Here is a 23,750-nt window from a genome sequence, read left to right as displayed (position 1 = left end):
AGTGCAAGCATGTTTGACTAACAGTAATTAATTAACACATATCACACTGATAAAGGGCACTTATGTTTGAAATGGTTTGACTTATATACCTGTGCCAAGTTTGCTTTGTATTTCCTGTGCAAGTGCTGAAAGTTTGTGGCACTCAATGCAGTTCATTGACAAGATAAAGAGTGAGAAGCTATGCGTGTGAAGTTAATGGTTGGTGTGGTGCACCTTGGATAGCCACTTTCCAATCTCTATGTTTAATTCTGCTTCTGCAGTCACCCACTGCTAATGACACTTGTGCATAATTAATGATTTTTGGCTTCATTGTTATCTCAGAGAATGAATCTTAGGCCAATGTCACTGCAAGTGGTTGCCTTTCACAACATTCAGCAGAAGGGTATGCTCAGCAATCAAAAGCAAAGTTGGATTTCACTGCCGTCTTGGAGCAAAGATTCCGTACGTAAAACTAAAAATAAAACTGTGAACTACTGAGACATGGAGAAAGGCACAGACACAGTGTATCACTTGTGCCTACATTACCCAAATTACTAAATTGTTGATCCCAGCAATAACACTATGTGGTGTGGCTGTGAAAAGGAGCCTGACACCAAGCCAGCATTTTTCTTTTCTTCCTTTACAGGATGTGGCATCACTGACAAAAGCCAGCATCTCACACCCTTCCTCATTGCCCTTGAGCTATTTTGCCTTTGTGGGCTAGTTAAGAGTCAAACAAATTGCTGTGGATATCAACTCATATTTAGGCTAGCACGGGTAAGGTTTGCTCATTCCCTTCACTAAATGAGAAAGGAAAGACAGTTTTTTTTAATGACCATCCAATAATTTCATTACCATTACTGATATTAGCCATTATTTAATTAACTGAATTTAAATGGTGGGCTTGGAACTCTTGTCTCTGGATCATCAGTCTAGGTGATGCATTACTAGTTTAGCAACTTAAAAGCGAGCAGCACTGTGAGCAGTGCAAATTACAGAGAATCAACAAAGACCTTACTAAGATTGTATTGTGGGACTAATATTACGTAAGTTGATTTCAGTCCTTTCTGACATGATGGAGCAAAGAAGTGTGAAAATTTGGCAGAGAGTGTCATACATTTCTTACTGCCCTTTCATTTATCGTTCACGGAAGGCAAATCCTGCTAACGTCTCCCACTTAGCTGACAACGTGCATTGCGCTGTAGTAGCATGGTGGACTTAACCTTATTCCATGTTCTTGATCTTAGCTAGATCATCAGGGAGAAGCAGTCAGCTGAACAAAGTCTTTCATTATGCCGAGAGGGGTGGCAATGAGGGAAACCCAGAGGATAAATCAACCATCCATGACCATAACATTGTCAAGGTGCTGCTTGTAGTTCTGTGCTATATTTGAACATCATCTCCATTATGACCTTCAAACAAAAGTTTAAAACATAAAGAAAATGATATTCCCACATGCACTATGCACTGCATATTCTCTACTATGTAGAGCTATGTGTGCCAACGTTCCCTTCACTTATTAACTTTTAGCCTTGAGGATATTTTTGTTCTTTACAATTCATTATATCTCCTACCATAACATTGCTTAAGTCCAATATATCCTTTATATGCAAATTCTGGTATTTTATACGAGAAAAAGATTGGGAGTTAGTCGAAGCAAACTACATTTCACAACTCGTCTTTCTAGGAAAGTTAACAGCTTACGACTTTCATAACAATCTTCACCTGGATCATCTCCATTTCCATGCACTTTATTTAAAGGTAATTCACTATATAGTTTTATCAAAAACTTTCTAAACTCACTTACATGGGATATCTAGCCCACTGCTATCTCAAAAGATCACGTGAAAATGAAAAATTTTCAAAGCCAATTCACAAAACCCACAGAATTCTAGTTCATATGATTGTACTATGAAAACAAAACTTCAAAGAACTCTAATGTTAGCTGGATACAGCATATGATTTACAAAATCACATTGATTTCTTTCCAATAAACTGTCATTGTGGTTTCAAATTACTGACATTAACCTTACTGACCTGAAGTTGCTTGGTTTATACTGTCTTCTGTGAATAAAAATGTGATGGTTGCTATGTTTAGATCTTCTATATTAACGCAAAATCAAATAATCATTGCATGATTTTAATGAATTCACTCCTTATTTACTTCAACAGCTGTGCTAAAAGATCATATCTCAAATATTATGTCTCAAATATTAATTTACTTTTGCTTTCAAATGTAGATTGGTACCATTATGTTTCTGGCATTCTTTTTCCAAGTTCCCAAAGCTCATATTTTTTCAGTATATCTCTCAGATTCACACTGGAGGGAAACTTATTGGAGGGGATTCTGAGAGACAGGATATATTTGCATTTGGAAAGGCAAGGGCTGATTAAAGATAGTCAGCATGGCTCTGTGCATGGGAATTCATGTTTCACGAATCTGATTGTTTTTTAAAGGGGTGACCGAGATGATTGATGAGGGCAGGGTGGTAGACATTGTCTACGTGGACTTTAGTAAGGCCTTTAACAAGGTTCCACATGGTAGGCTGGTCCGGAAGGTGAGATCACATAGGATCCAAGGTGAGCTAGTCAATTGGATACAAAATTGGCTTGATGCTAGCAGTCAGAGGGTGGTAGTGGAGGGCTGTCCTACAGATTGGAGGCCTGTGACCAGCAGTATGGCACAGTGATCGGTGCTGGGTCCAATGTCATTCATCATCTATACTAATGATTTGGATGAGAATGCAAGTGCCATGGTTCAGTAAGTTTGCAGATGACACCAAAATTGGTGGTTTAGTGGATAGTGAGGAAGGTTATTTAAGATTACAACAGGTTCTAGAACAACTGGGAAAGAGGGCAAAGGAATGACAGATGGAAGTTAACTCAGACAAGTGCGAAGTGTTGCATTTTGGGAAGTTAGACCAGGATAGGACTTGCACAGTAAATGGCAAAACTCTGGGGTGTATTGTAGAACAGAGAGACCTTTGGATACAAGTACAGAGTTCTCTGAAAGTGGCGACACTGGGAGACAGGGTGGTGAATAAGGCATTTGGCAAGCTTGTCTTCATCGATCAGGATATTAAATACAAGAGCTATGATGTCATATTACAATTGTTCAAGATATTGATGAGACCACACTTGGGGTATTGTGTGCATTTTGGTTGCCAAGCTGCAGGAAATGTCTCATTAAGCTGGACAAGGTGCAGAAAAGATTCGCAAGGATGTTACTGGACTGGAGGCCTTGAGCTGGAGGAAAAAAACAGGAAAGGCTGGGGCTTTTCCCCCCCTGGAACGTAGGAGGCTGAAGGGTGACCTAATAAAGGTATATAGAGTCATGAGGGCCATAGAGAGGATGAATGGTCACAATGTTTTTCCCAGAGTAGGGGAGTGCAAAACCAGAGGGCACAGGTTTAAGATGAGAGGGGGAAAATTTAAAGAGGAAGGGGCAACTTTCTCCACACAAAGGGTTATGGGTATGTGGGATGAGGAAGTGGTAGATGCTGGTACAATTACAATGTTTAAAAGACATTTGGACAGGTACGTGGATAGGAAAGGTTTATGGGATAACCTTGAGGGATATGGGCCAACACAGGCAAAAGGGACTCACTCAAGTAGGCAACACACACAAAAAGTGCTGGAGAAACCCAGCAGGTCAGGCAGGATCCATGGAAGGAAATAAACAGTCGACGTTTTAAATTGACACCCTTTATCAGAACTCAGGTAGGCAACTTGGTCGGCACGGATGAGTTCGGCTGAAGGGCCTGTTTCTGTTCTCTATAGCTCTATGACTCTATAACATTATGTTTTTTACTTTAGTTATTTACCTTTCAGGATTGGAACAGTACTCATTCCAGCCTTTAATTTCTGGCTCTCATAAATCACCCAGATTGCTCTACATCTTTCTGCAAAGCCACACTTCCATCAACCTGATACCTGCTCGACTCCATTGATTCCCTTTGTCCTTTTCAATCAATTTCAGATCCTCAAAAAGTCTCCACAAGTTTTACCAGAAGTACTTTGGTGACCTCCTTCAGTCCTCAGTCCCTCTTGCAACCTTCAATCTTGTTACTCACATCTGTTGCTCCACCACCGAAAAATGCTTGTATTGTCAACCAGCACTCATAACTTCATCCCTGTTTACAAAAGTCTTCCAAAAAAAAACTTCTCCTTTTACTCATTCTTGCAGTCACATCCCCCAGTGTCCGCTGAGTCTCCACTTTCTTCACGACTCTTTACAACAGGAATAATGCTACACAGATGCTAGTTGTCATTATTATAGATAAGCTACTGTCACAACATGAAAACTGAGGTTAGATCTTTTCTTAGCAAAAAAAAAATCCAGTGGCAGATTCAGGACCCAACAGCATCATGAAGGAGAAAAGTTTTAAATAGCACTTTTCATGTCAACTTCAGAACATCCCAAGTGAATCAGAATGAGAATCAGATTTACTGTCACTGACACATGACGTGGAATTTGTTGTTTTGTGGCAGCAGTACAGTGCACATAAAAATCTATAAATTACAAAACTAAATAGCGCAAAAAAAAGGAATAACAAGGTAGTGTTCATGGGTTCATGGATCGTTCAGAAATCTGATGGTGAAGACATCGGAGTACTTCTAATCTATAGGTACTATTCCAATATTAGAACAAGGCAGCTAGTTTGCACACAGAGGGCAATGTGACAATGACCAGATAAGGCCCAGAAATTCATCTGCACTGTTTTTTCAAGCATTAAAATGGCATCAGCAATGTTGCAAAACGTTTTTTTTAATTCATGAAATTTATCTTTGCCAATGCTAAAACAGGACCAAAGGGTTTCATTGTGCAATGCTACTCTGTTTCAGGTGTTAGGGGTCCAATTTCCCATGTTATCAGCACATTCCTCACAGCATTGAGATGGCCCTTAAAAGGTCATACCACCATCCAACCTGCACTCTTCCAACGACTGACGAGAGATGGCAATGAATGAGTGTACACTGTAATCATGGGAGGGGGACAGAGAAACCTATACAGGCTCCTCGACACAATGCACATTGGAGGCATGTGCAATGGGAACTCATGTCAAGACATTTCCAGAGAGGTTGCTCTAAGGGAAATGAATGCCCCATATAAATACTTACATTTTGGAAGCCCTGCACTGCAACCGAAGTCCCTTCCACATGTGAATACAAAAGTTTCATTTATCAAAATGTTGATGCTTTGCTAATTGAGCTATTCCTGACGCAGCATTGCGCACCAGAATATTAGATATGGCAAGTCGCAGGAGAGAGAGCCTTCAGGGAACCTGAGGCAAGCATTCCAGCAGGGTCACTCTGACTTTGACTTCAAGAACAGGGGAGGTGCATTTGGTTGCTACTTGAGGTTTACCTAGCAACCAAACACAAATGTCTCCACTGTTCTCAAAGTCAGGGTCAAGGTCGCTCAGAAAACCTGTTAACAGATGCCAGTGTGCTATTTACTATTATAATACAGAAGTCAAGAATAGCTTCACTGGCAAAGTAAGAAAGCTTCTATTTTTGATAAATGTGACTTTTACATGTGCATCCAGAAAGTGGACGTGGAGAATGGTACCCATTTTGGGTCAGTGCACCTGAGATTTTTTTGGCAGAGTTGTGCAGCTCTCTGCCTGTGACTGCAGGGGAGATGCAGCTGACCCTTTTAAATCACCATCACTTTGAGCTTTCAGTATTGTTAAAAGCTGTTTGTTCCTAAGTGAGAAGAACACAATGGTGTTTCAGACCAACGCAGTTGAAAATCTTGCCAGAAATCAACTCCTTGGCATTACAGTTCTTTTCGAGTTACTTAATAACCTGAACACCAGGAAAACAACACTATACACAAAATTCTTGTGATAAAAATTCCAATGTTATTCACAACTCATGTTAACTTGTATAGAAATGTGAGCAAAATTGGTTCACACCAGATTTATATGATTTTTGTCTGCACAACACCAGCTTTTAGATATTGTGGAAACAAATTTTTAGACCAATGTGTTTTTTTATTATTTATGTTTATTAAGGGATAAGTATTGCCCAGAATACCCGTAGTAAATCTCTTGGACTTCTATAAAATCGTGCTATGGGATCTTTTACAGCCCACTGAGAGAATAAACGAGGCCTGGGTTTAATATTCGCAAACACTGCAAATCTCTATTGGGTAGATACTGGATCTTTATGCTTAAATCTCTGGAGTGGGCTCATGAACTCACAATCTTCTGCCTCAGAGGTGAGAGTCCTGCCAGCTGAACCACAGCTAACAAAGTAAAAGATTAAGTTTGTGTCTTTAAACTGCCACCCAGGAATTTTTCTTCAAAAGCAACTCTAATGGACCCACTTTAAACAATGTCCATTTTTAACAAGAACATTTCCCCAATGCTGTGCTTCTTAAAATGCCTCACTTGGGAAAAACCAACAGGGATAAAACTGTGTCTTTCTTTGGAAACAGCCCCAAGCATAATTTTAACTTGCTGTTATAAATCATGATCTGTAATCGAGAAATCAGGTTAATTGAAATTATTTGGAAGTTTATCATTGTCCGTACACCGAAGCACAGAGATGATAATATGTTATTTGCTACCTTTCCAAGGAGAAGAAATGGCACCTCCAGAGATATGTTTTTAATGAAAAATAAATTAGTCAAAAAGAAGGTTCATGTTTTGCCTCGAGCTAGTTCATATTAGCTTTGAATTCAAATTTGTGGAAGAAATTACTGAACCAAGCCACATTAACAGTCTCTGAAGCCACATTACCATCCTTTATGCAGGTGCATATGATAATTAGGCTTCAATTCCACACTATGAAATTATTTTCTTCACAAATAAATGCACTTGATGCGCCTCGAACACACATTTTTTTTGCTGAATTTAAGTGAGGCTCTTGCTATCCCACCTATTTCCCCTACACAGTTTTTTCAAACATACTTTAGCATCTTACATCGTCCTGTCTTATAGCTTCACTTCTTACTGTGGGAGGAGGAGTGGTGTTAAAAAGATGACAGTGAGTTGTTGAATCACTCAAGAGCTTCAAAAGGAGTACAAAAGAGGGTGGTTTCCTCCATCAGCAGGGGAACCATACACAGGAAATACAGAAGTTAAACAAGATTTTGTTAATAGTAAACCAAGGGAGTATCCTCTAGAACAGTTCTGATCATTGTCACAACTCCAGTGCACAATTTCAGCCTTGTGCCTCTTCATGAACACCCACCCCTAAGCATTTCATCACTGTGCATTTGAGCTGATTGCGGGAAGTTTGACATTGTCTGTGATGCAAAGATTGGTGTATTCAATCACGTGGAAACAAGGCCAGAAATGTCAGATGCAAGCCCCTGCCTTTACTTGCAGGGAAATCTCTGATCTGGAGCAGATTGCATGCCCAATATTATTTACAGCAATTGCTGTGCTTACGTTCATAGAACACCTCATCATATCTTTCAAATGTGTCATAAGTCATAATGAAACAAATGAGCAGTTCACTGGTTTTTATAGCATTGGTCGAAGGAAAATTGTTGACTAGGGAGCTCTTTGACTAGTCAACTGAACAACCAGTAAGGGCATATAGGGCCTAAGTCTCACCTCCAGGAATACTATAGGATTAAGCTTCAGTAGCAGTCTACATTATGTGCTAACTTCTGGAGTAGAACTTGAATCCACAACTTCCTAATTCAACAGCATAGTGTCAAATATCAGCTGAATCAATTCTTCAATTCCTTCATTCTCTTAACTGGGTTGTTTGTTTTCTTATTTTAGTTCATCTCTCACTAGCTCATAGCCCATACGAAGAATGCTCCTGATATGCACATATATACTAAATCCATTAACTGATAGGTATACTACTGAATTCTCCACATGACAAACAATAGTATTCATTTAAATTTTTGTAAATAAATTATAAATGCAAAAATTAGCAATATATATTGGCCTTTACTAAAATTCTCAGTATAATTAATTTGCATTCGTGTCTTTCCTTCACTAGAAAACTGATGGTAATGGCCCTTTTTCTCCTTATAAAATCACATGATTATCACATACTATTTGACATGTTAGTAAACAAGGCAAGATAAAAGTGACTAAGAGAAACTACCAGTTCCTTATTTAGAAAAATAACCTAAGGGAGAACTATGTCAATGGGCTGTCAACATTTTCAACAAAAGTACAATGCTTCTTTAAAATATGAAGTCAACAAGGCTCTGTCGAAGTCTTCTGTTCTTCCCAGTACAAAGCCCCAACAATATCTCTGTGGGCTAAATGAAGCTTTAAATTACAAAACCTGCAATCTGGAACAAATGAAGCTTCACAGGGGAAGAGGAAGGGAAATGTAACACTGCTGGAATATGGAACAAAAAGAAAAAAATGAGTTTTGACTTGTCTGATCCTTTTACTTGTTGTTTGTACATTAGTAGAATCTACAGTCCAGATGTGATTAACTGGAGCATTGAGATATTAACAATGTCCCTTCAAGAGTATTCTCGATTTAGTGACAGGACAATCACAAGAGCAACCACACTTAAGTACTTCATTAGCTGCAAAGTGCTTTGTGGGAAGTCCTAATGTCAAGAAAAGATCAACACATATAATTCCTTGTTAATATAACATTTTTGCACCTTGATGACAGCATTAAAGATAATGTAAAATTTCATTGTTGATATCACAATGCTGTTATTGAGATCTCACGAACAAAAATAACTTGTAATTGGAGCAAAAATTTGCCAATGCTGGAGACCTGAATCAAAAACATAATGTGCTGGAAGCACTCAGTAGGTCAAACAGTATACATGAAGAGAGAAACAGATACAACGTACACTGTTTCCCTCCCCATCGATGTTCCTTGACCTGCTGGGTGCTTCCAGCATTTTCTGTTTTTGTTTAAAATAAGTTTATTACCTTCTATGCAAATGTGGAAAGCAAAGATTGGATTCAGTGAGAGCATCATGAGAATAGACGTTCCACTTTGAGGATACTGGAAGAGGAGTGTCACCTAGCTGTCATTTGATAGCCAAATTGGTTAAACAAAAGCTTTGCTTTTTTTCATATATCCAGGAGCTCCAGCAATGTCACATTGGGGTTAGGAGCAGATAGTTTGTCTAAACTTACTGTGAGCATTACACTTTAAGGCTGAAGACTAAGTTTTTCTTTTCCTATCTGCCCAATGCCCCCCCACAAAACACTGTATCTCTTTCTAACATGGAGCCAGCAGAGAACCATCAATATTTAATGACAGAGAAATTCATAACAAATGGGAGGTTGCAAAACTCAGAGCCTGTGTGTGTCCAATGCTTCACAAAATGGGGAAAGTACATTGTCATGGTCTAAATTAAGCTCAGCTATAAAAAAGAATCACCTGTGTAATTTATTCTAACTGCTTACTATGAAGTCTACATTACTATGTGCATTATTTAAGCAGAATATTGCATTCTTCAATTATTCATGCCTTCTTATTCCTCCCTTTCTTTTTTCTGAAGACAACAGCTAATATTGTGATCCGAGTCTCCAGCTCCTGCAGGTCACACGTGCTTTGTCCAACTGGCTGTCACATGTAGGCAATGATAGTGCATGTTGATGGAACGTTCAACAGAAAGAGGGGATTACAGCAAGTTTAATCCTGACCTTACCTAGCAACTATATGTGAACACTCTCCAACAATAGGGAGGTAAAATCCTGCCTGATCTTTCCATCCTCTAGCCCAGAAGGAAAGAGTAGTGTTTCTGTAACTGTTTCAGCCCATACAACTCTGACATGGAATCAAGGATAGAGGCTTAATTGGTCTTGAAGATTTAACAGCGCTTTACTCTATAAACCAATCTTATTAATTGCTATCATAATATTTCTAGAAATCAAAAAATTGGTTTAAATCCCTAAAAAACACATTAGTTTTTCAAAATTCCAAAGAAACTGGAAGCACACCACTTATTTTGCATAATTCTGCACTGTGCTTCCATTGATACATGTTACACTGGGATCAGTTCACTGCAGTGGAACTTCCTGGTCTGTGCTGAGTTAGTTAATTTCAAGCTGGATAGATGTATTACAGTAGGTCTATTTAAGTTCCACAAAGTAAGAGCTCATACCTGTTCCTTATTCACATCATTAGGGATTCCTTGCTCTAGGTCTTTGTTACAAACTATTTTTGGTGCCAGGGGAGCCTATTTAATTTCAAAGGTGTTGCCAAGAGAGCACTGTACTTCCTCTGTAGCCGTGACACTTTACTCTGTATTCTGTTACTGTTTTTACCCTGTACTACCTCAATGCACTGTGCAATGAACTGATCTGTACGAACGGCATGCAAGACATGTTTTTCACTGTACCTCGGTACAAGTGAATAATACACCAACACCAATATTACTTTCACAAAAAATGTTCATAGTGTGAAAAATAAGACCTTTGCAGAAATAATTTCACAAAGATTCCACTTCCAAGACTCTAAAGTAGATGCTTCCTGCAAGAGATCTATCTCCATGGGTAAGCCCAGGTGCAGAGCAGAAACTAAATCCTTACACAGAAATATGGTAAATTATCTTAGCTGCAAGTAGAATGCAATGAGATTAATGGGATTTTAAATGCAATGGACACAATCACAGCTCATTAGAAGCATGCACATGGAGAGTGGCACTGGGTGCTCCTAAAATATTCACAGGCCAAAGCATAAAGCATTCACCAGAGGTAAAACGTCTCTGCTGTTTAACATTCCACATGCATTCCTGCCTTCTCGGTGTAATACTTCCATCCGACACCTGCACTGACCTCTGCAGTTGTTGCTGCCCAACATAACTGTAGTATCAGCGCTATCAAACGATTTTGAAATGACACTGTGTCTCATACAATGTTAGGCCGCAGCCAACAAGTACTGGGTAACCTGTGATGACAACGCATTACTGGGCTGCCATAAGCAATCAGCATCTGGATGCAGCCAAGCAACACAGAAGAATTGTTCGAGTACATTATACCCTGTGAATATTGAACAGGTTTAGCATTTGGCAAGGCAATATTTTTGTAACAATAACTGATCTAGTTTGTTCTTTAGTAAAGAAATGTGACAACAAAACTGAGTATACCCTATCTTCCAATCATGAACATATTTCATACAAACCTAAGTGGATTCTTTGGGCAAACCTGACTCCAGAAATCACATTAACTCCTCATCTCTTGCTGAAGGAACCTGTAATCCAGCTGCTTATTTCACAAGCAGCACTAAATTTGCAACTTTAAATTAGAAATAGATGTTTCAGTTTGGCTTTGGGGGAAGGAATGTCAAAAGGCTCCTGATCTTCTCAATCCTAGCAAGGAAACAGGTCAAATGGGGTGAGGTCCCCATAAAAGTACCTGGTCGGGGAAGTCCAAGTACTATTATTGTCAAGAGAGAACTTTTAGAGCTAAATAAATGCAGAAAAGTTATTTGAGGCAATTATATGTGAATCTCACATGAAATCAATTTTACATAAACCACAGGTTAAATCACACCATCAACTGTTTCCAGTAAAAATCATACCCACCGAGAAATGAGACCAGTTGGCTCTTCATGTTTTCCTAACACCAGGCACAGACCTAATGACATTTTTGTCTCACCATGTCTACTTCTGCCTTTATGGACATAACTTGGAGCTCAAAGGCACAATGTATGACTTCATTGAATTATTACAAAAAATAACAAGGAGCACAACATTCTGAAATCTGTAATGAGAAACAAAAATATCTCCATTCTGATGTCAATGCATTGATCAAAACATCTGCCTAACACATTTCCACTTGTCAGATTATTTTCTGTCATCTTTCCTTGCTCCCTCATTTTTCACAGCCTTTTCATTCTATGCATATCAGTATATCATTCCACAATCTCAACCTGACTGACCAATCCCTCACATCACAGTGGCTTGGGCCACTCACCAGGGAAATGGAGAGGTATCCAACACACACTGACGATCGTAACATCCCAGCTTCCCAACATTTTCCCTCGCTTTCATGGCAGCCTTTGGTGCATCTCATCTGTGGCTCCCATGATCCTATAAGATCTGCTGATCATTCTCGAACATAGCTCTGCAAAGACGTGAGGATGGCAATGGATCTTGCAACTCCTATCAGGAATAATGTGAATCCTGTTTCAGTGCATCTTTTAAGGTATAAACTACCCTCATGCTTTTTTAAACCTCTTCTGGCTAATTCCATGATTTTTCTGCAGGAGAAATGGTTAGGTTCTGATGGTAAGAACAGTGACGGCTTAGAACACCAATGCAATTTCTTGGCACGTGTGTCCAATAACTATAGTAGTAGTCAGGAACAATTCTTTGCTATAACTATACACTTGGAAGTATCTGAGGCTCACTTTCTTTCATCTTACACCCTGTACATTAGCAGATTAACTGACTGGCAGAATTCATTTGCGAACTGGGTGAGAATTATATTGGGTAATCTAAAATGTTGGGCATGATTCATATTGTTCACCTAAGCCTATTTGCAGACAGATAGTCAACCTATAAGCATCAAAACCCTAATCTGCAGATACAAATTGCCATGCATTTGATCAGGTAATGCCTACTTCCTCAACATCTTTTTGTAGCACAATAGCCTCAATGATTGTGTCCCGGTTCCCCCAACCTGGAATCATTGACTCTGGTACCCCACACATGACCTTACCCAGCTAATGCAGACGGCCTTTGACAGCAAGGAAAGCTGGGGGCGGGATGGAACTTTGGCAGCTGAAGTTCTCACCATTGCAATACTTTTTTTAATGTCTTTGACAGTGAGGTGTTAATAGACTAGTAACAACTGAGATAAAGTTAAAGGAAGAAAGCATGAAACCAAAGCAAAATAATTTAACAGAATTAACTTAATTTCTCATTCTGACAAAGGGTCTTGGACCTGAAACGTTTACTGTTTCTCTCTCCATAGATGCTGCCTCACCTGCTGAGTGTTTCCAGCAGCCTTTATTTCAGATTTCCAGCATCTGCAGCTTTTTATTGATTTTCATTTTTTTAAGTTTTAACTTACCTTCTGGTATGCTTCCTAAAATTTTGCACTATGATCTCCATTACCGGGGTCTTAGATCCTGCAGAATCTGGCTAGTGATTCCCCAAAATATTGGTGGGGAACCCCCATCGCTGAAGTGGAATAAACATATAGAAAAGTGGCTCTGAGATGAAAGATCAGCCGTGATCTTACTGAATGGCAGAGCAGGTGAAAGGCCTAGTCCTACTCCCAATGCTTATGTGCTAATGCTCTTAACCCTGTGAGTCCATAAAGTCTTGGATTTCTGTGGTTCACAACACATGCATGGAAATCGAGGACTTGCGTTTCGACAGTTAGACGCCAATAACTTATATAGTATGATCCAGATCTGTTAGAGAAATATTTGAGTTGTATCCCTCTTGATTGACAATCCATTCAAAGGCATTTGGGCTTCATTGGCTGATGTTTAACGCTGCTGGAAAGAACCAAAGCAGATAATACATCCAAGTGGCTTAAATATTTCTAAAGAGTAACATTCTACTCAGGGCAGCCTCCGAGAGAAAACCTTAAAGGTATGGTTACTGCACCAGGCGATCACTTGAACAGAATGACAGGAACTTTTTGTTACCATTGTTATATTTTGTGTTGGATAAGGGAAACCAACTAACCTCAATGCATGCATTTGATTCTGAAAAGTTTGAATTCTACAGAACAAAATGTTGTGTCCGACCTTCATAGTTTCATTTGTAGCAAAATAAATGCAATGGTATTCTGTACAGGTCTTTCTAATTAATATTCTCATGTTCAAACTATCAGGAGGCATGAAATAAATTCCTGTGTGTAAAACAGGGGAAGGAGTCTGTAATCGAAGGATGGTTCCTCCATGCAATTCCTTCTCCAGGGAGTGTGTGTTTTAGGCACCATTGAAAGGACATGGTTACTATGCCCTTTGTGCTTGATATAGGAGTGAGTGAACCAGTGAAGGAATGTGTCAGTGTGTGTGCATGTGTGTGGTGAGGAAGGATCTGTCACTGAGCACCAGAGAGAAGTATTTAACAAGGCGTAGTTCTTTTACCTGACACTACATTTATCAGTATCAAAGGAGTAAACTAAAGGGCATATTATTTTTGTCATATGTCATAAGACATCATATTATTTTAGTCAGGGTATCACATACCATTCTTCCTGACTTGTAATACTCAACGTGTTTTGCACCATCAACATTTAACTTCTCAAACTCCCTGTCACTTGACTTCAACTATAATTTTAACTTATACATTCACACTGTATGCTGTGCAGAAAAATGTGTACTGCAAGCTGAAAACACGTCCTTGATTTGGTTAACATATATAAATCATCCAAATCTTCAGTTTTGCAGTTTTTAATGTCCCTTGACCTCCTTAATGTGTTTGAACAGCCAAAGTACCTGAATGCTATTTTGTTGGTCAGGCTTTTGAAACAATTGTTGTAAATCATTGATTTAGGGTTATTTAATTTATTCAGTCAAATTAATTGGCCAATATGAACTATGGTAATATCAACGCATTTCACCTTTTAGCCCTCAAATTACTGTGCACTGCATCATGTTCCTCTTATCCTATTAGTTTGAAAATGATGTGTTGTTTCACCAGCACAGCTGCTCTATTTATTACCTTGCTGAATTAAGCATCGGAATCAAGGCCAGAAAATTTGGCTGCATTACAAATCAATCAGCAGCAGCCATTTTCCAGCTTTGCTCTCAGTTCAGAGCTGTCAACTTTGGACAAAAGTGCAAGGTTTGTGCTGGTCATATACTCGAGTCATCACCTCCCTCTTGATGAACGTGGATGTGTTGACGGGCCTATCTGACTCACAGTATTCTGTATCACATATATAGCATACCAGGTACCTCTGCCATCTCAAAAAAGATGTATTACAGTATTTATTTATCAAAAAAATGAATTACAAAATTGAATTACCAAAGCACCCTGATAAGATGACAAGAAATATATCGCCCTTGATATTAAAACACCACATAACCAACACACAGTCCAAGGTCAAGGGATGTCGAGGATTGCATAAAGAAACAAAGCAGAGGCTTATGGCAGGGATTGGCAACAAGAGAGGCACTACAGGAATATAGAAAACTGAGAGTGGTACTTCAAAAAAGTAATTAGAAGGGTTAAGAAAGGTTAATAAAAATCCTGAAGTAGTTTATATGAGGGCAAGAAGGTAAGTAGGGAAAGAGTAGGGCCCATTAGGGTCCAAAGTGGCTGGAGGATGTAGGCAAGGCCTTAAATGAGTACTCATCTATTCACTATTGAAGAGGACATTATAATTGGAAAATTCAGAGAGAGGCACAGTGGAATTCTAGAACAAATTATCACTGAACAAGAGGAGGTATTAAATTTCTCAGTGGGCTTAAAGTTAGATGAATCCCCAAGGACTGAGGAGATGTATCCCAGACTGCTCTGGGAGGCAAGGGATAAGATTACTGGAATTTTGAAATCTTCTCTGGCCACAGGTGAGATGCCAGAAGTCTGGAGATCAGCAAGTATGGTATCAGCAAATATCTGGAGATACTAGTATCTGGAGATCTGATATCTGGAGATCAGCAAGTGTGGTACCTTTATTCAAGAAGGGATAAACCAGGTAAGTATAGATGGATAAATCCAATATCAGTGGTAGGAAAATTATTGGAAAATGTTCTGAGGATTAGTCTGTACTTCGAGATCCAGGAATTAATCAAGAATTGTCAGCATTGCTTTATTTGGGAAAGATCCTGTCTGACTAATTTGATTGAATTTTTTGAAAAGTAACCAAACATATTGATGATGGTGTTAAGACTGATATAGTCTATGCAAACTTCAGTAAGGAGACTGTCTAAAGGGTAAGAGTTCATGGGATTTAGAACAATTTGACAAACTGGATCTGAAATTGTCTTGATGACAATAGGCAGAAGATGATTGATTGAAGGTTGTTTTATTGGAACTGGTGATCAAAGTTGGGACCCTTTACACACATTAACAATCTAGATGTCAGTGCAGGAATCTCTTCAATCTGCCACTATTATTATGTTAGTAGATTGCATAACGTTTGAGTGTCCTGTCTTGGAGAGGCAGCATGCTTTATTATCATACTTAAATCTGGATCCTGAGTCAAGTTTAACAATCTTCAGAAAACCCCAGCACCTAACTGGAGAGAACTTTAGAGCACTTCCAATGGGCTCGGAATAAAAGGAGTGCTTCCCATTGCAACCCCTCTCCCTCCATCCCAACCTGCTCCCTCGGGGCTGCCTTTGTCATGTGTCCAGTTCTGATTACAGCTCTGACGCTGGTGAAGCCCACTTGTATCACGACCACCAAGCCCTGACTTCAAGCCTCCTTCAGGATCCACTCCATCAAGCTTTGACCTCTCTGTCCTTCTCTTAAATGGCATTACTGACACTATCGACCATATTGAAGCTGAATGCACACAGAGTGGTCCAGAAAAAGAGAATGTACACATCTGTGATAGGAGTAGAGATGAGGAGACATCAGAAATTAAGAGGGGGAAATGCTTTTCAAATTTTGTTGCAACTCAGCATTGCATATGTATCTCCATTCACCTCCCAAAGATACACATTTGGAAATGAAATCGAGTGGTGACAGTGGTGCTTCTGACATCATAGAATGAGAAAAGTTGATATTGATGAACAATGATTCCTAAGTAATAACTAGAAGCCTACTGGAATATTTGTTTACAACCTGGACAGTTTGCTATCATTTGTTGAAGGAAGTAAGGAAATATATTCCAGGCAGCACCAAGAATTCATTATTTGCTACTTTACAAACTTCAAGTAGCAAGATCAGTGGATGGTACCAGGTTTAAGTATTCACTGTTGTGTAGTGTTAATGGTGCCATCCTTCGAGTGAATTGGGTTGCATGACATAGAACCCTCAAACAGAAAAAAAAGAAAGGCTGTAAAATTGGCTTGAATCTTTTTGAGTTTCCTGTATGGGAAATGTAGTTTCCTGGGTTGTGTATCTGCTTGCTTCATAAATTAAAGATTATAACATTTCAAAGAAAGAGCCAAAGGTGAGGGAGAGGAACACAGAACATTACAGCAAAGTACAGGCCGTTCAGCCCGCGATGTTGTGCCGACTTTTTAACCTGCTGTAAGATCAATGTAACCATTCCCTCCTACATACCCCTCCATTTTTCTGTCATCCATGTGCCTATCTAAGAGTCTCTTCAATGTCCCTAATGTACCTGTCTATACCAGCACCCCAGCAGTGCATTCCTCATGTTAGCCATTTCCACCCTGGGTAAAAGTCTCTGGCTGTCCACTCGATCTATGCCTCTTATCATCTTGTACACCTCTATCAGGTCACGTCTCATCCTCCTTTGGTCCAAAGAAAAAAGCCCTAGCTCGCTCAACCTATCTTCATAAGACATACTCTCCAATCCAGGTAGCATCCTGGTAAATCACCTGTTCATTATTTCTAAAGCTTCCACATTCCTCCTTTAGTGAGGCAACCAGAACTGAACACAATATTCTAAGTGTGATCTAACCAGGGTTTTATAGAGCTGCAACATTACCTCGCGGCTCTTGAACTCAATCCCCCGACTAACGAAGGCCAACACGCCATACGCATTCTTAACAACCCTGTCAACTTGCGCAGCAACTTTGTGGGATCTATGGACTTGGAGCTGCTAACCTTGAGTGATCTGGATAAGCCGATGAAAGAGTGGTGCAGCAGAGAACAGCGTAATATCTCCAGTTCACCCTTCTGATCAGGGAGGGCACAGCTGAGTTAGGGACAGATTAAAGGACTGGCACTGGCATAAGCTGCCCTTTTGACATGGTAAATGCCACAGACAACCCCAGAAATATGGAACAAAAGAAAATTTGAACTAAATTGCTGAAGGTAAGTTACATAAGAAGAGCCCAGAAGTGCAGAGCACAGAAACACACTCAAGATCACTTTTTTTTTCCCTTAGAAATTTACAGAAAATCCCTTTGGAAACCAGCTTTGCACTAAACAGGCTTTATCGAGTATAAGTACCAGCCCTCTCCAGTGGTACCTTTGGGAACCATACAAAAAGTATGTTAAGAGTACAAGGAGGACTATAAGATAGGAGCTTCAGTTTGCTGCTGTTAGCAAGGGATCCATCAATGTGTATCCTAACTGTGAAATGTATTAAGCCAAAGGGTTACTGGGCAAGACTAAAAACAATTTAGATAATATTTGATTAAAAAAATTAATCTTTTATATAAATAAACAATTGCAGACATAGCTCAGAATTGTGCCATAGTCCTTACCTAGACTGGGAAAAGTGTCTTCAGGTTTGCTGGCACTGTAATAATACCTTTGAAACAAAAGACCCCAGCCGTGTCCTAATTAAAGAATCGGGAACGCCGGAATTTAATCTGCATTGCGTGACAATTCAATTTCATGATCGCTTCCCCTCATTTTTGAAATCCACACAGAACGTATTAATTCAACATGATGAATCCTGTATTCAAGCCACTGGAGTGAATAATTAAAATTAGCTGATAAAACTTTCAGCAGAATTACTTTGTGAAATTGCTGAACAGATGTGTCATTTTAATGAAAATCCACATACATGCGCATTCCCCCCTCGGCAGGATAAAAAATATTATCCCCATGGCACAAACTTAATTTGGTGGTAAATACACTCCGAGCGGATGGCAGGAGAGAGAGGGAGAGAGAGAGGGGGAGAGAGAGAAAGAAAAGCGACTTGTCACACTCAGTGACTTGATTTTTCCCCAGCATGCACTAACAGCTATCTACTGTAATTCATGGTGCTCTATTGTTGTGGCAAATCCCAAAGAGAACTTATTAAAATGCAATAATCTCCTATTTAAACAGAAACAATAACCATTAAATTTCCTGTGGATTCAAAATTGAGCGCAAGCCCCATCTGCTAAGAGTGATTAGAGGCCTGTTGAGGGAATTTAATTTGCAACATTCAAAGACTAAATCTGAGCAGATCCTGTCACAGGGGAGTTGAACATTGCCTGCTGTCACCAACCTAATGCAAACGAGTGTCCTACAAAAGCTTACACTGTGGCAGATCTTGGGGGTTATGCCCTTGGGGGGTTTTCTGGGAGGGGGGAGTGGAAGACGAGAGAATATTGTGAAATATTGATCAAACCATCCTTTCAATTGCTCGCAGCCATGAAGTGCACTAATTTAATTGGCTTACACTTAACTCTTTCAGTGGAGGCTACGATCATCAGCAACGCTTGTTTGAATTAAACCTCACACAGCAGGCAGGAGGTTGTACACAATGTCACATCAGTCAAAACATGCAGCTTTTTGATCCGTCCTGTAAACTCTTTGGGACAGGGTATCTGGCAGAGCACAGGACACAAGTGACATTAATGAAGCATCCCAATTATTACATTTTCTTGCTTGCAATAAAAAAAAGAGATCCACAAATTGGCAGTTGTTTCAGGATATTGCCCTGGGATCAGCACTGAGGAAAAATACACCTTTCAGGTCATTTATTTTATAACATGCAGCATATGTATCCATTGTGGATTATCTGGGTAACAACTCTGAGGATACGACATCCTTTTTTTTACTAGTCCTGCAGATTTTTCTTTAGTTTCTATGCAGCAATTTAATACTCAAATGGGTATGCTGAGCTGACATTTTCCATGCTGAAGAACAAGACATTCCCCTGGTATTCCCACGTCTTTGCAAGTTGGGACACTGTCCTTTCATAATCATAACATGAATATGAATTGCAAAAGAAAGAAGGGTTTAAAATGACTCCATGAAGAATCTAAGAATTGTTGCACTCATTGTACTAGGTCATCAGCACTATTTTGTCGGGGTTGCTTTGCTATTTTCAATGTTTATCTTGTTATTTAAATGCTAATTGCACCACAATAAATTGTATTAAACAGAATTGATGCTTGGAACGAACGAATCTTCAGAAAAGTTTGCAAGTCATATTTTGATGACATGAATTCTACTCAGAGATCTTTTACAATTCAAATTCACATCTTTAACATGAAAGTATTATGTGCCAATGCACTGGCAGGGAGGGGAGTCAGGGAGGAATCTTTGCTCTTCAACATGGGGAACACTGGTCGTACAAACCAGCCTTGAGTATTCAATGGCTGAATGAATGCACCAAGGTAAAAATTCTGGAAGCCTTGAACTCTGAGTAAAAAAAAGTGATGCACCTTCAAAGAATTAATGGCATGGAAGGAGGCCATTTGCCCAGTCATGTACATAATGGTATTATTTAGGTTACTTCCATTTGCCAGCTCTCAGTCATTGCCTGTAATTTACTGCTCTTCAATTGGTCATCCAGGTACCTTTTAAATGTCATGAGGGTTTCTACCTCCACTAACCTTTTCAGACAGAGAGGTTAAGATCTCCTTAACTTTTAATCTCATTGCCAAGGGACAAAGATCCTTCTGGTTCACCCTATTTATGCCTTTCATAGGATTTCTTGGTGATGACTTAGCAGACAATCCATTATGGATACATGGACAGTGAATGATGAATTAAATATCAATTTTACAAGCCATAACAAAAAAGTAAATTGTTCTTTGCAATTAAATGCAAGAAAGAGTTTTTGAACCTGAACTACATGATTTGGAATGAAGCAGATTTTAGTCACCCATTTGTCCAGCTTAGTAAGTAAAATGGATCTTGCATGCTGCACAAGCTAAAAATTGAAATTAAACTTAATATAGAGCCTTTGTACTCATGAATCATCCTAGGTTATGCAAAGAGGACATTCCAAAATTATAACATGATTCCTTTATTCCTGAATAGACTTAGGTATAACAATGGGCATTATTTACCCAATGTGCAATCAACCAAGGCTCTGTTAATGATTGACAGACATTCATTAATGCTTTCAGGGATTCTTTCCATTTATGACTCGATTCATTTTCATGACGAGTCGTGGCTAGGCTACTTAACAATATTTTAATCAGGTGAATAATTAACCAGACATGAAAATCATAAGGACTGTGCAATGGGCATTTATTTAGTTTAAGGCTTTAACAAAGGAGGAGCTTGTGTTATGTAATAGCTGAAAGCATATGAATAATTCACTTCTGGAAATAGCCTAGTGGGAATATGTTAATTAAGTAGAGTATATTTACTACAACAATTACACTGACAAAATAATAACAAGAGGAGGGATGGAAGATGATACTTCTACAAATAAAAATAAGGAATACATTTTTATTAATACACAGAGAGTTCCAAGTTGTTCTGTTGTGTGGCATTTTAAATGAGGCTTTACATGAGGGATGAAGTGCAACAGAAAGTAAGAGAGCTGCTTTTAGACAGTACAAGTTTATAAAGAAGACGCTTCACGGCATACATTTAAGAAACAATTAGAAATGGTGGTTAGAAGGGTATTTTTTTCTAAGATGTGAGAGCTTGGTTGGAGGCTTTGTAATCTGGTTGATACTCACATATCAATAGAAAAGTACACTAACTCTGCTGTGATAAAAATGTAATCAAAATAATGTCTCACCATTTCCATGTGTTTTCTGGTTTGCCATTTGTCCAATCTTAATTTATGTCATTTATTTTCTGCAATGGCTTTTCCTTCCAAATGCAGGTTATTGCTAATTTATTTCATAAAAAGACAAGATTTCAGAAGTACCAAGCAATGAAACAAGTGTTTGTATCCATACCTTTGAAAGAGAGACCTACCAACCAGTCGATGCATCCAAAATGGATGGTAGAATCAATGGTCTTTTGGGTTTGTGGGTGAGCGGACCATAGAAGGCATCTTTGGAAAGCTGTGGGAAAAGCTTTCCATCTCACGCTTGGGACCAAACACAAGTGGTCTGACTCTTGTCTGCTGTTATAATTCCTGATGACAACTTACAATAACTTTACAGTTCTTCCCTCAAGTTCTTGGTGGTTGGATGTGCAACCATTATTTTAACTTACTTAGTCGCATGTGCCAGCATTTATCGTCCATCCCTAGTTACCCCTGAACCAAGGAGGTGGTTGAGAACCAAACACACTGGTGGGTTTGGAGTCACATTTAGACCAGATAAGGAGAGCAGGTTTCCTGACTGTTTATTTACAAGTCAGAAGTTTCATGGTCATTGTTACTAAGATGAGCTTCTTTTATTTTAAATGTCAGATTTATTTGATTACTTGAATTTAAACTTCCCTGCTGCTGGGCTGGGATTCAAACTCATGGTGACACAGCTGCAGCAGCAAGGCAGCCAGCTGAAAAATCTGTCGGATCTCACACAAGGTACAGGGGCTACCCTGACCCCATAATCCTCATGATTTCACAGCATAATGAGCTCCTTTGTGTCCCTCAGGGATCACCTTGATACAGCATCAAGCTGCTTTCTGTACAAGCACTGGGCAAGGTAGAAGGAAAACTTGCTGTAAATTACACATGCACACAGTCCACAAACACATATTTTTGGAGGACATTTCACAATTGGCGATCTTCTTATGTCTTTATTAAGCTGTTGCTTCTTAAAGAGATTTTGTTTGAAGCATTATGAGAGAGACATGGCCTTAACATTCTCACAGTAGTGTCTCTCTCACCTGGAATGCTCCTTTTAGGCAAGTTTAATCTGTGAAGTTTTCATTTTCTTTTTGCCATTAATGGGAGTAACAGAAAACAAGAACTCCTACATTTAGACAGTAATTGCATTTCAAAAGTACTTTACTCCTGTCATATGACCTGAGATCATGAAGGACACCACATCAATGCAAAACTGCTTCCTTCCCTCTCTCTTTCTCCCTCAAATGACACGTAAGGGACAACATACACCAGAGGGAGAACTCTGGTCAGAGGTGTAGGAAGACAGATTTCCTTCACTGTATCTGCAGAAGGGGAGGTGGCTAAAGGTTCTTGGAGTTGAACAGCTGAGAACTTTAATCACCTTGGCCATTGAGATATTTTAGGCAACATAAATGGGATCTTGAGTGATCGTGTAAAACAAGTAACAATAAACCCAGTGACAGCTTTACAGAGGACGGGTTTATTTTAATTCATTGATGAGATAAACAGACGTCAATGGCAAGGCCAGGATTTACTGTTCATTCCTAATTGTCTTAAATTAGGAGGCAACTGGGATTCAATACTATCAATGTGTCCATAGTCACAGGTAGGCCAGAACAGGTAAAGATGGCAAATATCTTTCCCCGAAGGACTGTAATGACCCAGGTGGTGTTTTACAACAATCCAATAGTTTCATGGTTAGCATTACTGATACTAGCTCTTTAGTTCAGGATTTATTTCATTATGTGATGCTAAATTTCCCAGCTGATATGGTGGGATTTGGACTCTTGTCTCTGGATTAATGGTGTGGGCTTGCGAATACTCATCTGGTATTAACCATCTACGACCATAACTACAATAGAATTGAAGTTCAGGGGAAGTACAAGGAAGCTGCCAGTTTACCATTGGATATCTTACATAAATACACAAAGCCAAAACTATCACAACCAATTCCTGGTCTTGGAAGTCATACAAACAAATCACCCCACTTTTTCCACAGGTTCGACGGGTGCAGGTCTGGTGTAGGTCTGGTGTAAATCCTCAAGCAGATGCTTTGGGCCAAATAATTCTTTTGTTTGCAAGTCAACATAACTGCAGCAATTTGCAACAAGGTACCTCTTCCCCACTGCATATGTAATTGTGTCCAATTTCATTCGCAGTAAAGAAAATCATAATATCAGCTGGTCTAAATTTGGATCAGATTTGCATCTTATGACTAACCCAACAGTTAAGATGGACAATAGCACATTTTCAGTATTACTAAACACAAAATTAGCATAACAGTATTGCTGACTTGCTCTTGAACATTACCCACCAGACTGCCTGTGGATC

At 39.2% G+C, this 23,750-nt stretch overlaps 1 protein-coding gene across 11 annotated transcripts in view; it reads right to left on the bottom strand.

Annotated features, from left to right (window-relative positions):
• The window catches only part of auts2a (activator of transcription and developmental regulator AUTS2 a), a 940,688-nt gene that overhangs the window by 407,662 nt on the left and 509,276 nt on the right, over positions 1 to 23,750 (bottom strand). Inside the window, exon 1 of one of the 11 annotated variants that reach the window (XM_052035571.1) lies at positions 5,101 to 5,193. The exons of 9 other annotated variants lie outside the window; for them this stretch is intronic. In XM_052035571.1, coding sequence (XP_051891531.1) covers positions 5,101 to 5,160 — 60 coding nt within the window. In that variant the 5' untranslated portion in view covers positions 5,161 to 5,193. Of the gene's footprint in view, positions 1 to 5,100; positions 5,194 to 23,750 lie in introns of those variants that run through there. One more of the 11 variants, XM_052035572.1, reaches the window with a different exon arrangement.

This window comes from Pristis pectinata, chromosome 21, assembly GCF_009764475.1.
Source record: "Pristis pectinata isolate sPriPec2 chromosome 21, sPriPec2.1.pri, whole genome shotgun sequence".
NCBI classification, from domain to species: domain Eukaryota; kingdom Metazoa; phylum Chordata; class Chondrichthyes; order Rhinopristiformes; family Pristidae; genus Pristis; species Pristis pectinata.
This window is presented reverse-complemented; position numbering and strand designations above follow the sequence as displayed.